The sequence below is a fragment of the Brassica napus genome, chromosome A5, assembly GCF_020379485.1.
Source record: "Brassica napus cultivar Da-Ae chromosome A5, Da-Ae, whole genome shotgun sequence".
NCBI lineage: Eukaryota > Viridiplantae > Streptophyta > Magnoliopsida > Brassicales > Brassicaceae > Brassica > Brassica napus.
Window position 1 is genome coordinate 21,736,799 of NC_063438.1, and position 13,586 is coordinate 21,750,384.

The 13,586-nt window shown below is 36.3% G+C and overlaps 3 protein-coding genes across 3 annotated transcripts; 1 reads left to right on the forward strand and 2 right to left on the reverse strand.

The window, feature by feature from the left end:
- The first annotated feature begins 538 nt into the window (after positions 1–538).
- Positions 539–4,923, forward strand: LOC125608967 (putative proline-rich receptor-like protein kinase PERK6). Its single transcript, XM_048779633.1, has 7 exons — positions 539–2,543; positions 2,838–3,473; positions 3,554–3,624; positions 3,953–4,029; positions 4,122–4,266; positions 4,356–4,517; positions 4,583–4,923. Exons 1-7 carry the CDS (start codon positions 1,853–1,855, stop codon positions 4,796–4,798), a joined length of 1,998 nt encoding a protein of 665 aa, XP_048635590.1. The 5' UTR covers positions 539–1,852; the 3' UTR covers positions 4,799–4,923.
- Positions 4,924–5,054: 131 nt separating this feature from the next.
- LOC125608969 lies at positions 5,055–6,096 on the reverse strand. Its single transcript, XM_048779635.1, has one exon. The coding sequence runs from the start codon at positions 5,865–5,867 to the stop codon at positions 5,256–5,258; it is 612 nt and encodes a 203-aa protein (XP_048635592.1). The 5' UTR covers positions 5,868–6,096; the 3' UTR covers positions 5,055–5,255.
- Positions 6,097–6,185: 89 nt separating this feature from the next.
- Positions 6,186–7,776, reverse strand: LOC125608968 (pre-mRNA-splicing factor ISY1 homolog). Its single transcript, XM_048779634.1, has 2 exons — positions 6,703–7,776; positions 6,186–6,419 (listed from the first exon to the last, which is right to left on the reverse strand). The coding sequence occupies exon 1, from the start codon at positions 7,607–7,609 to the stop codon at positions 6,716–6,718; it is 894 nt and encodes a 297-aa protein (XP_048635591.1). The 5' UTR covers positions 7,610–7,776; the 3' UTR covers positions 6,186–6,419; positions 6,703–6,715.
- Between the last annotated feature and the right edge of the window lie 5,810 nt (positions 7,777–13,586).

Genomic DNA, 13,586 nt, shown 5'->3' on the forward strand with positions numbered 1-13,586 from the left:
ATCAGCAAACTTCTTACTCCACCACATTGCTTCTTGAACCCAATTGTATCCATAAAAAAAAGATGAATACGACTATTCATAATGTTTATTACCTTCTTACAGTTACATTTAAATTCAATAATTTTGTAACCTCTAGCACAACTATTTTGCATCAAAGACTTTTTTAACATTCTTTCAGGTACCTTGATCCTTCTTCTATAGTAGTCGTTAAAGTCTCGGAAAACCCAACCCGCTTGTGGACATATGTGTTAGGATCAATGAAGGAGCCATCGACGTTACATTTGATCCATCCCTTCTTAATTTGGCTTTCTCCATTTCATATGATAACTATAGTTAAGTCGGTTAATCGGATCCTCAATGACGCATGATCTTCAAATTGCATCATCAAGGGCCTGATGTAATTTCCTCCAATGTATTTTTGTTATTGGAAAATGAGTATATTCCTACTTTTCTAAATTCTCCATGATATCCAAAGAGACAAGTCTAGTAAATGACATAAATTACTTGAATAACTACAAAGAAGGCATGCCTCGATCTTCTTTTCCAAAGTAGTAGTGAAGCTATTAATTATGTGGTTCGATATACCTGAAGCTCGCCATATACGTCGGGCATGTGTACATTCAAAGAAAACATGTAGTTTTGTTTCTTCAGCTTGACAATATCTTCGACATTGGGTAGCATGTGTAATATGTCGTCTGTGAAGATTATTCTTCGTAGCCAAACTCTTAGATAACATACGCCACATGAAATGTTTTATTTTTGGGGAAATATATATTTGTCTTCCAAATCCTCTGTTTCAACATAATATTTCCATAAATAGGCGTGATTTCTTCATTTGTACTGAGATGATTACTTTGACCAGTAACAAGATTTAACAAACCATCTTAATTATAGTGTAATCCTAAGAGGTCCAGGTTGGAAAATGAGCATAATTTGATGTTTAAAATTGACATCTTCCTCTACGACCATTTCTATAATTTTCTGTTCATCCCATGATTTCCATCCAAAGAGAACAACTAATTCACTTTGCCCAACTTATCTCCTTGTAATATTGGTCTTGGTGGACGTGGTGGATGATATGAGATCCACGGATCCGTCCAAATATAATTAGGTTTCCATCGTCTACTATAAAAACGCATTCCCTTACATACTAAATCTCTCCTATATAGAATTGATTTCCAAGCATATGAAGATTTTTTTTTTTGCACTGAAGATATTCTCATCAAGGAATGCTTCTCTTTAATTAATCTGGCCATTAAACAATTAGGATGTTGTAAGGTTTTTCATACTTGTCTTCCAAGTAACGCTTGATTAAATCGTTATAAATCCCTAAATTCTAGGCCAATTTTGGTAGTGTTCCATTAATCTCTTCACACACTTAATCTGAAAATGTTCATAGAGTACATTGATATTGTCAATGCCACTGCTTTTAACAACACTTCCTTACTACCTTGCCAAAAAAATATCTGATTTCATCCTTGTGTAGCCTTAACCTTATCTATGATATAGGTAAACCAATCATTTTATTTTCTAATAAACACATCGAGTTTTTTTTACTGTAATTATTTTTTTTTCTTTTGCAAATATAGTTGAAGGTGCATAATCTGCATGGCTGTATTAAACCCCAAATATAGACCTTACAAAAAGAAGAAATTATTGGGAATTAGCAATTCAGAAAATAAAAAATAAAAACGAAAACGAAAAAATCTCTTAAAATTAGAATTTGGAACACACACAATGAGCTTTTTGTGTTTCTCTTTGTTCAGTTTTCATCTCTCTCTTACGAAAATCTTAAGGAAAGAACTTCCAGATAACTAAAAGAAATATTTAAAAAGGAACATCCAAAGAGATTATGGCGGATGAGGGGCAATCCTCGCAGAATTCACCGCCGTCACCTCCCTCCTCCGACAACAACAACAATCAACAGCAATCTCCTCCTTCTCCTGACTCCTCCTCCCCTCCTTCACCACCTTCTTCAGACTCACAATCTCCACCATCACAACAACAAGGAAACAATAACAACAACAACAACAACAATAACAATGGTGGAAACAATGATAACAACAACAACAATGGTAATAACAACAATGACAACAACAACAACAACAACAATGGTGGAAACAATGACAACAACAACAGCAATGGTAATAACAACAATGATGGCAATAATGGTAACAAAAACAATGGCAATAACAACAACAATGGTAATAACAACAAGGGGAATAACAATGACAACAACAACAACAATGGGAATAATAATAACAACAAAAACAATAACGGAGGAAGCAAAAACCGTTCGCCTCCGCCTCCTTCTAAAAATTCCGGCCGTAACTCTCCTCCGAAATCTCTGTCTCCTCCTAAATCAAGCCGTGGTGGCTCTAAATCCTCACGTAGCGACACACCCAACATGGGTGCTATTATAGGAATTGCAGCTTCTGCTGGATTGTTGCTTCTTGTCATGATCTTGTTCTGCGTCTGTTGTTGTCGTAAGAAGAAGAAAAAGAAGAATCAAATGCCTTACTATGCAAGCAACGGTTTCAACGGTAAGACTATATTGGTCAACACCAAGTCACTAACCTCAACCCTAGTTTGTCCGTCCTTGTTTAGAACTATTTCTTGTGCACCAAGCTACTTGAATTAATAACCTAACACATTAAAATCTTCTTACCTTCAAACCACAGTTGCAAGTTTGTGAGTTTCACATCTCACGAGAACTTGATTCTCAGGCAGAGTTTTACATATTTGAATATTCTGATCTATTGTGGAAAACTATTAAAATTTGTTTCTTGTCACCCAAGAAACAAGGGGAAAACTAAGTCTTTTTGTTTTGACCTTAGGTGCGAGTGGTCAATACCAACATCAGCAACAACAATACAATAACCAAAGCGATCATGTAATGAACGTAGGGAACAACAACTGGATGAATTCACCTCCTCCACCACCTCCTGGAACCTGGCAACCGACGCAACCAATGCCCGTCTCAGGCGGTCTTAACAGCAGCGACATGAGCTCAAACTACTCAGGCCCACACGGTCCAGCTCTACCACCACCACACCCTTCAGTGGCTCTAGGTTTCAACCAGAGCACATTCACCTACGACGAGCTAGCCGCAGCAACGCAAGGCTTCTCTCAAGCGAGACTGTTAGGGCAAGGCGGGTTCGGGTACGTTCACAAGGGGATACTTCCCAATGGTAAAGAGATCGCTGTGAAGAGTCTTAAAGCAGGAAGCGGACAAGGAGAGCGAGAGTTTCAGGCTGAGGTGGATATCATTAGCCGAGTTCACCACCGGTTTCTTGTGTCTCTTGTTGGTTATTGTATTGCAGGAGGGCAGAGGATGTTGGTTTATGAGTTTTTGCCTAATGATACACTTGAGTTTCATCTCCATGGTAAAAGTGGTGTTATCCTTGATTGGACTACAAGGCTCAGGATTGCTTTGGGATCAGCTAAAGGGCTTTCTTACTTACATGAAGATTGTGAGTCAAAAACAAAAAGTCTTATATATTTGATCTTTTCTAGGTTTAACTATAGATATAATCAAATTTTGTTTAATCAGGTCATCCGAAGATCATTCATCGAGACATTAAAGCTTCAAATATTCTTCTTGATGAATCCTTTGAAGCCAAGGTATGCTTATGATTAGGCATGCGGTTTATAACCGATCGAACCAACCAAAATTACCTGAAATTTCAAACCAAAATAACCAAAATTACCCAATTTAACCGAAATTTGATCGAAATCAAAAACTTCGGTTAGTTTCAGTAAAAAAAAAAATAAAAGCTGAACTACGTGAATACACCGAACCAAACTTTTTCGGTTCAATTCAGCGAGATTTTGGTCGAACCAAACTACTCTAATTCCGAACTACCCGAACTCGCACGCCTAATTATGATCTTGAATCATAATGCTTTCAGACTCTGTGTTTCTTTATAACTGGACTGGCTTAAATCTTCAGGTTGCTGACTTCGGATTAGCGAAGCTATCTCAGGACAACGTTACACATGTGTCCACTCGTATCATGGGAACTTTCGGGTAATAATGAAACGCTAAACCAACTGATGAAAGATCTCACTAAAGAATATGTTTCTCTAATCAAGAATCTTTTATGCTGAATCAAATGACAGGTACTTGGCTCCAGAGTATGCGTCAAGCGGGAAACTAACAGATAGATCAGATGTTTTCTCCTTTGGAGTGATGCTTCTAGAGCTCATTACCGGACGCCGACCTGTTGATCTCACTGGTGAAATGGAAGACAGCTTGGTCGATTGGGTGAGTACCATATATATACTACAATCATCACAAAGTTAGTCTTTGTAACCTAATCATCCTACACAAACTATGTTTACTTTCTTAAACAGGCAAGACCCTTATGCATAAACGCAGCTCAAGACGGAGACTACAGTGAGCTAGCTGATCCACGGCTCGAGAACCAATACGAGCCTAATGAGATGGCACGAATGGTGGCTTGTGCTGCTGCAGCCGTCAGACACTCAGCTAGACGCAGGCCTAAGATGAGCCAGGTAATAAGTCTTAACAACATATCACAAATGGGTTAACGTTCTGAGTGGCTCTATGATTCTAACAGATTGTTCGGGCTCTAGAGGGAGATGCATCACTAGACGATCTAAACGAAGGAGGGAAACCTGGACAAAATCTCGCGAGGGGATCAAGCTCGGACTATGACTCGAGCACTTACAGTGCGGACATGAAGAAGTTCAGGAAAACAGCGTTGGACAGCCAAGAGTACGGTGCGAGTAGTGAGTATGGAAACACGAACGAGTACGAGCAGCGACGTAATTAGTAGAGGAGGAGTAGCATAACATAACAACTACTAGACAAGAGCTTTGACTTAGCTTTTTAGATTCAAACAGCCAACCAACCTTTCTCTGTTTATGTTTTGTTTCCTTATGAAACTCTTTTATTTTCTTTTTTTTTGTCAGATTCTGACCGTTGTGCATTTACGTTTGTGTCTGTATGAAGAAAGATACAATCTTTTGATTGTGATTAACTGATTATTTAATGCTAAATGTCTCTCTGCTAGTGTTTGAAACATGAGATGAAACAAGAGAGCAATGTAGCTCAAGACTTGAATTCAGATTCAAAGTTTCGAACTTTTCGTGATCCCTTTTATCTCTACATCAAGCTGAAGACTTGGGTTCGTGAAAAGATTCGAATTTTTTGTGATCCCTTCTAAGCCGAAGACTAATGAAAGATAAAGAAGCAGAAAGGGTAATGTAAAAAAAATAACGAAATAGCCACTAGAAACAGAGGATGACTACAGAGAAGGAGATCATGAAAGTGTAAAGAAGGATCAAGAACCCAAAGTAGAGAGCCCAGTTTCTCTTAAACTTGCCAAAGTAGCTATCCGGTGGCTCCTGATACGGAACTTCCAGATCCCAAGCAGCAGCGGAGGCTGAGACCTCGTCTTCTCCGCCGCCACCACCACCACCGAGGCAGAAATCTCCCGCGGCTATGCGCGACTTGATGAAACGGAGCTTGTGCGTAGCGAGGCCGAGAGTGAGCTTGTGGCAGCGGCGCTGGTACTTGAAGCCGTTGATGCAGCGGAGGGTTTGAGCTACGGAGACGTAGAAGAAGAGATGGGAGAAGGAGAGGAGGACGATTGGCGCCCAGCAGTGGCGGCAGTGGAGACGGCCTGAGGGCTGTGAGAGGGAGAAGAAGATGAGGGCGAGGAAGATGAAGAAGAGCTGGAATAGCTTGTGGAGCTTCTTCTTCTGGTGGTCGATGGCTCGTTTTTTCTCTAGAGTTTTCTCGAAGTGGAGCTGGATTATTGTGTTTAAGGCTTGGAGAGCTGTCTCTTTGGGGATGAATGGTTGGTTCTGCTGGTCAATCTCGTCCTCGTAGTCCGCCATTGGAGGACTGAGAACTTGAGAAGAGAGACAAGAGTGCGTTTGTGTTGTGGAGAGAGAGAGTTTGGGATTGAGTGTGTGAACATGTGGGTGTGGTTCGTATCTCTAGACACATTTGTATTATTACCATATCCAACATACATCTCATCTCAACGGTGTTATTAATAAATGGGAGTTTGGTTTTTGTCACAGGTACACAACAAGTCTTTTTAGAATGACTTTGACTTGTTCTCTGCCTGCTAACACATGGACAAATGCTAGTGGGTAGTTTCAACATGTTTCTGCATTTGTCTTAAACCAAAGACTGGATTTTGATTGCCATTGTGAAAAGAAAGCCCATTCATAAAGTGATTGAGATCTAAGAGTAAGAAGTAATTCTGTGAGCGCAAAGAAATTAAAATACAGACAGACTATAAAGTAGAGGTAGCATAAGAGAATACGAGTTTGTTTCCATGTCTCATTGTTCCAACATTATGTCACCTCACTTTGTTCCATTGCTTCTTCATGTTGGGCACAGGGTCTGTCATCAGAAGAGCGCAGCTGAGTGGATTCAGCCTGAAAGGTGTATAAAGGTTTATCAGTCTCACAGATTCATCAAAGTCAATACAGTAGAGAAGAAGATAATCTGCATCTACAAACTAGTCAAAGTGTTGTACTTGGCCATTGAAATAACAGTTAAACGCAAGTCTAAGCTCCATTCCATAAGAGTACTACTAATACTATGCCCAAAACCAAACCAATTACTCATGAAGGATCTTTCAAGATCTAAGCTAATGTACTTGATAGAGACTCAGGAACTTCAAAAGAAGCTAAAAGCTTTAAAGATAGATATAATCACCTTGTTTCTCTATCTATCTGTGGATGTTGAGCATGGCTTTAGCCTCCTTCTCCTGCTCAACCAAATCATCACTAGCATACTCTCTAAGCAACTCCAACTTCTTCTTCTGCAACACCATCTTCTCAATCTCCTTCTCATCAGGCAAAGGAACATGCACCACAAACTCCCTCTCCTTCTCCTCCTCCTCTTTCTCCCTCTCCCTCCTCTCCTCCTCCACCACATCCTCCTCCTCCTCAAACAACACCTCCTTCGCAGCTCCAACGCTCACAACCTCCGCCGCCCCCTTCCTCGCCTCCCTCCTCACCTCATCCAGCCTCCGCCACTCCTCCACCTCCCTCCTCCTCATCTCCCCCTCCGCACTCCTCTCCAGCCCCTCCAACACCCCATCCTCCTCATCCCTATAACCATAGTAACTCGCGTCTATCCTCTTATAAATATCATACCTCGTCCTCCTCTTCCTCAGCTCAGGAGGCTTCTCGAAAAGCTCTCTCACACCAGGAAGCTTCTTCGCCGCGCCGAAGTAACGGTAGCCAGGACCGCGTCCGCTCGTGTTCGGCACGTCGATGATGTTTCCTTCGAGATCCGTCATCTTCGCGCCGTGCCGATTGTAATTAGGACCTCCGAGCTCGACGATGCGGCGCTCCCAGTGCCATCTCTCTCTCAAGAGCTTGTTGATCTCGTCGTTGAGGTCGCGGAGGCGGTGCTCGCCCAGTCCTTCGTTCTGGATCTCGGCGACTTTGCGGCTGATCTCACGCATGATCTGGTGCCTCCATTTGTCAGCGTCCGCGAGATCTCGGCACTCGGAGGCGAGGTAAGGTCGGCGCTCCTTTGGTTTCTTGTTCTCGGACTCTTTCATGGTGACGAACCTGTTGAGCATCGACTGCGCTTTCTCCTCGTTACGAGCCATCTTGGATCTTCGGAGTTACGAATTACAGTAGAAGAAGAAGGAAGAAGTAAGTAGCAAAGCGAATCGACTCTTCTGTAAGCTTGTTTCGATCTTAAACCCTAATTTGGAGGACGAAGGAGCGACGGGAAGGGGACGGGACGAAGATAGATTTGAAGATGTGATGTTTTCTTTTTTAGTTTCATCTTTTATTTTATCGATCCTACGGCCCAGTTTACTAACCCATATTTCTTATTTACAAGGCCCGTTTATGGAGTAAGTGATTGTATTGTATAACTTGGTTTGTGAATTTCGGAATGAATAATTAAAAGAAATTTGAGCATGTATTTAAGGTAACCGCTCTGCACCCTGTGCGGACATAAGAACATGACCGGCCCGCATTCTTATTCTCTCTCGATTCGTACTTTACGAGAGGGAACACAGTAACGTCAGTATAAAGAGGCATATATTGTGTGTATGTATAATTGCAACATCACAAAATATTTTGTGTGTTTACGAAGATAATTTCATTCAAAAAATGAAATAAATAGTGTATAGTTTTAGAAGTAACAGATTTTATATTATCATTAATTAGAATTGTATTGTATATGTTTTGTAATTCTTTATTTTAGGTGAATAATATTATTTTTTCATAAATAATAAACAAACATTTATGTAGACATATTAAAAGAAAATATAATAAAAATCAAAATATTATCCATAAATAATATAAATTATGAAGTACATTTTTCGATAAAGAAAGTAAATTCAATTAGAAACTTGCAAAAAATTAAATAAATTTTGTAAGCAATTTGACGGGTTAACATTATTTGATAGATTTATAAATTTCTAAATTTTATTGAACATGAAATAATATTAAATTGACATACCGTCATCGGTCTCCTAACTCATCACAACCCATCTAGCAAATACAAAAAATAAATAATTACAACAGTTTATTTATTTTAAAATTTGTATTTGAAAAAAAAAGTAGATTAAAATTACGTGCCATGATTACAAAATATATATTCTGTAAAACTTGTTTGTAGACAACATTCAATATTTTTGTCTCCGGCTTCCATTCTTTACCAGTTATTTGGATTTTTAATCCAGATCTCGACTTAACTCTTGAAAGTGCAACTTTGCCTTGCATTTTGTAAGCATTTTATAAATTATTTTAAAATTATGATAAATTTATTCTTTAAACAACGATAAATAATTTAAAATAAATTAATAAACATTTTTGGATTTTGTAATATTTAAAATAGTTATTATATAATTATATTCGAACACAATTCATCAAGTAGAGTATAAAACTATTATAATTATCTTATATAAAATACCATTCATTGTATTTTATAGTTTATAAATATTAAAAGTAATAAATAAAACATTATCAATCTTTCTATAATTTCGAGAATTAGTTTCTATAAATTGTTATTTGTAATATTCGTTAGATTATATGGCAAGTGATGTTAAATGATTTTAGACTTATCTTAAATTTTTAGATCTAAATTAAATAAATAAAAATTAAAAACAATCGACCAATCAAATTATAACAATTTCTTGAAACTTCACCTATAAACCCCAATCTGCGATAGATCAGTCCACGAGATTCACAAAAAAAAATCTAAATCCCTTATAGGTTGGGTTACTTAAACGTAGATTTGTCAATTTGACATATATGCACCATGTTGGTAAGTTGACCACGATTATTGGTGGAACTAATATCCGGTCTAATAAGAAAAGGTAGATGGTTCGATTATTAATTTTCTAGGTTTTTTTACTGCTTTGAAAATGACCTCATGAATTAAATAAAAAATGAATAATGCTAGCTTACTTATAAGATAGTATATTCAACAAAAAAAATGATATAAGATAGTATTACTAAATGATATTATGTAATACTTTCCCCGGACTATATTCAACAAAAAAAGAGAAAGTACTAAAGAACATCTTCAATAACCGCTTTAACTTGGCGAAGCTTCTCAGCATGTTCAAGGTCTTCTGGATCACTATCACTCTCACGACCTGGTCTACATATAAAAAAAGGAAGACCATATTGCCGTTACCAGTATTCAACACATGGAAAGGATAGATCAGACATGCTTTTTGGAGACAAGACACAAAGAAATTGAGTTCATGGTTCTATCTTGTACGGGGAACTAACATTCTTGTTGCATCTGATAGGTCTTGCAACTGTACTGCACTTTTTAATTTGTCTACAAAAAGAAAAAAAATATATAAAATGAATCAAGACTCTGATAAAAGATGGATGACAGAAAAGCTGGAGCCTCTCGCACCTCAGCTCTTGGCTTTCCACCATTGTACTTCAGCATCAAGTTTAACAGTTTCTCCTCTGTAACATTTAGTTTCACTTTCTGTTTTGGAGTTCGATCGCCACTGTCATGTAATAACAAAATTTTAACAGATAGAAGTATAGAGGAGATAGAGGAGATAAAGGTGATTTATATGCTAAGAAAACATACTGTCGAATAACAGCATTGACACAACGTAGCTTTTCTGAGTTCACATTGCCTTGGCGGGTTAGTCCTTTATTAGGCTGTACATGTTTATTGAACTTCCAAGGCAAAGTGGGTGGCAGAGTCGATGAAAGATGAGGAGCCTTTGCGTTTAAACACATTTTTCTTAGCACACAAGCAACATCGTCGTAATACCTTAATAGTATGAGAGGAGAGATTTGTGAATAATACTTTAAAGAATGAAAAGAGAATGTTTGTATTTTAAGACCTTGGGTGTCTCCTATATATATACAGTCGATTTATTTCTTATATTAATAACGCACAATATTTTGCACAATAAATAATGAAATCGTTTAAAGAAAGATATTAAATGTGTATTGTCAAAAAATGATTTGCATATGATATGATTTTAACTTGCGCATGTAAGTTATTAAAAACAAAAAATCTAATTAGAAACATTAAAATATTTTGTAAGCAATGTAATAAATACGATATCAACATGCGCAAGTTTACCGTTTGAATAATAAGGAAATTTTTTAATATTTGTCATAATTCTAAATCTTGCCCAAGGGTAAACTAAATCGATAATATTTAATGATTTCAACTTGCGCAAGTAATCCATATTGTGAATAAGTGATTTGCATATTTATTGATTTCGACTTGCGCAAGTAATCCATATTAGAAAGGTAAGTTATTAAAAACAAATTTTGTCAATAAGTTATTTGCATATTTAATGATTTCAACTTGCGCAAGTAATCCGTATTAGAAATGTAAGTTATTAAAAACAAATAACCTAATTAGTAGGGGTGGGCACTTTACCCGATATCCGAAGTGGCACCCGAACCCGATCCGAAAATGCATGTCAAGTTTTTTATTTAAAAAATTAACAAAAAGTTACAACCAAATTTTTTTTTTTAAATAACTAAATTAATGTCTCTTTAGTTTTAAATTTTTATGTCCAAATCTATAAACCATTCAATCTATTAAAAATAAAAAATTAGTTAACTGAAAGTTATATTTTTAAATATAAGAAACTTGAGAAATGAAAATTTTAATTTTTTTTTCAAAATCTAAATATCCGAACCCGATCTGAAATAACCGAATCCGAACTAAAAATACCCGAACGGGTTCTACACCTCTATACCGAAATACTCGAAAATCCAAAATACCCGATCCGAACCCGAACTGGTACCCGAACGCCCACCCCTACTAATTAGAAACATTAAAATATTTTCTAAGCAAATGTAATTAATATGATATCAATATGCGGAAATTTACTTTTGAATAATAAGGAAAGTTTTTAATATTTGTCTTAGTTCTAAATCTTGCCCAAGGCTAAACTAAATCGATAATTATTATCTCCTAGCTATATATGGGCTTAACGAAATCGACAATAGTTTTGGGCTTGTCTACTTAAGCGATTGATTAAAATAAATAAAAAATAAAATTCAAAAAAATCGACCAATAGAATTATAACAATTTTTCTGAAAAGCTCTATATTAATGTCATATCAGCAGAAATCACTAATATGACATCTCTTTTAATGTATAGGAGAATGTATTTCTTATTGTATTCTCATAGATAAGCATGAGATGTGTAAAAACGCTTTTGTGTGATTTATCTTTTGAGTAAGTTTGATCCAGAACTTTACATTCACTCTGCACAATAAACACACAAAATGATATTGTTAATAACCTAACCATACAATTTCCATGAATATCAAACATAACTGAAATAGAAAATGAAAAAAAGTAAACTGAAAAACCTTTTTATATAGCGTATTTTTTCAATTTTCATAGATTTTAAATCATAAACAAATAATAAATACTGAATAATTAGTGGATTACTTGATGGTTCGTTATAAGCCTAACTGAACATAAAATAACTTGAACTAGAAAAATCAAAATTGAATCTGACACAATCTATAAAATATTAAAATGGAGGTCTACGCCATAATGGTTCCACGATCGCATCTCCACCTCTGCGTATTGGTCTAAGCCACGTCTACGATCGCCTCTCCACCTCTGTGCATTGGTCTAAGCCACGTCTACGATTGCCTCTCCACTTTGAGTTTTACTATTTTAGTTTAAGGTCGGATAAAAAAAAAAACCACTTTCTTTGTGGCTTTGAATTATTATTTGCTGCAAGTTCAGTTTGACTGATTTTGTTGATTTAAAAAGCACTAATTTTTCTAAATTTTATCAGAGATTAAACCTTAAAATGATATCTTTTGAACTTTCATTGTGTAATTGAACTCATAGAGAAATGCTGTCTATATATCTTATTACATTGTAGCTGTTTTGGGTTTCCTAGAAGCATAATAAAGATTCGATATTGTTTTGGTTCGGATTTAGTTTATCAAAACATTTCATTTCAAGATAAACCTCAGTTCCTTATCTTCGGTTTTGCTTAGGTGCCTACAGCTCACGATTGGATTCGGTTTTGGCTTTGTTGATGATATCAAGATAATGATGATATCATCTTTCTATGTCTTATGTAATTTTTTAGCTTTGTTCCTTGCACAATGGACAATGGTTTGAGTAGAGAATGTGGTTTCAGAGTTGCTAAAGTCACAATTTCGTTTACTTGGTGTGTTCTGTGGTATGCGTAGTTGTCTGTTTTGTGAACTTCTGTGGCGAGCCTTATGATTCATGACATTTTGCAATGCTTGCATTTAGCTTTAGATGTTGGCTTTTGGTGAAGTTGTGATGTTAGTACACAAATGTTGCCTTACACATGCTGAAATATCTTACACGCTCAAAATATATTTTATTTGAATCATATTTCCAGGATTAATACTGAGGCCAGTGAACCATTAACCGAATCAGGAGAGACTTCTATTCAATATCCGAACACATATATTGTACACACCTAATCTCAATTTAGCTTTCATTCTTCTAATTCCTTCAAAGTAGTATTTTCAATGGTGTGTATTTTAATTATGTATTATTAAGTAAACCTAAAAGAGTTCGGGACCAAAATAGATAATAATCAGAATTATCAAAAATATATGAATATAAAATGTTATTGGCTGAATCAACTTGAACATATATAAAACCCGAATGAGACCTACTGAGCTGAACCTTAAACCCAGAAAAGACAATATGGACCCAACCCAAAGCCCATTAGGGAATCAAGGTACCTAATGTGTTATATATCAATTCGAAATTCCATCAACATTATTATAATGTACAATGTTCATCATGTAAAAGGATTATAACTCAAATAGTAATGACGAGATGCTTGGAATGGTTTGCTGGTACAGCAGTAGAATTGTTGCGGTTAGTGTGGCTTTATACATTGTTGCGGTTAGTGTAGTTTTGTTTTCTACTTAAATGGAAAACCAATAACGCCTCGATGGCTCGATCATACAGACTCTTGATACCAAATGAAGGTTGCATGATAACAATTAAAAGCCAAATATCAATAAAAAAATATTATCTGATACAATAGTTATATTAAGTTATTAACAATGCAAAGGTTCTTGCTTCCCAGCTTTGAAAGAAATTATGGAAAAA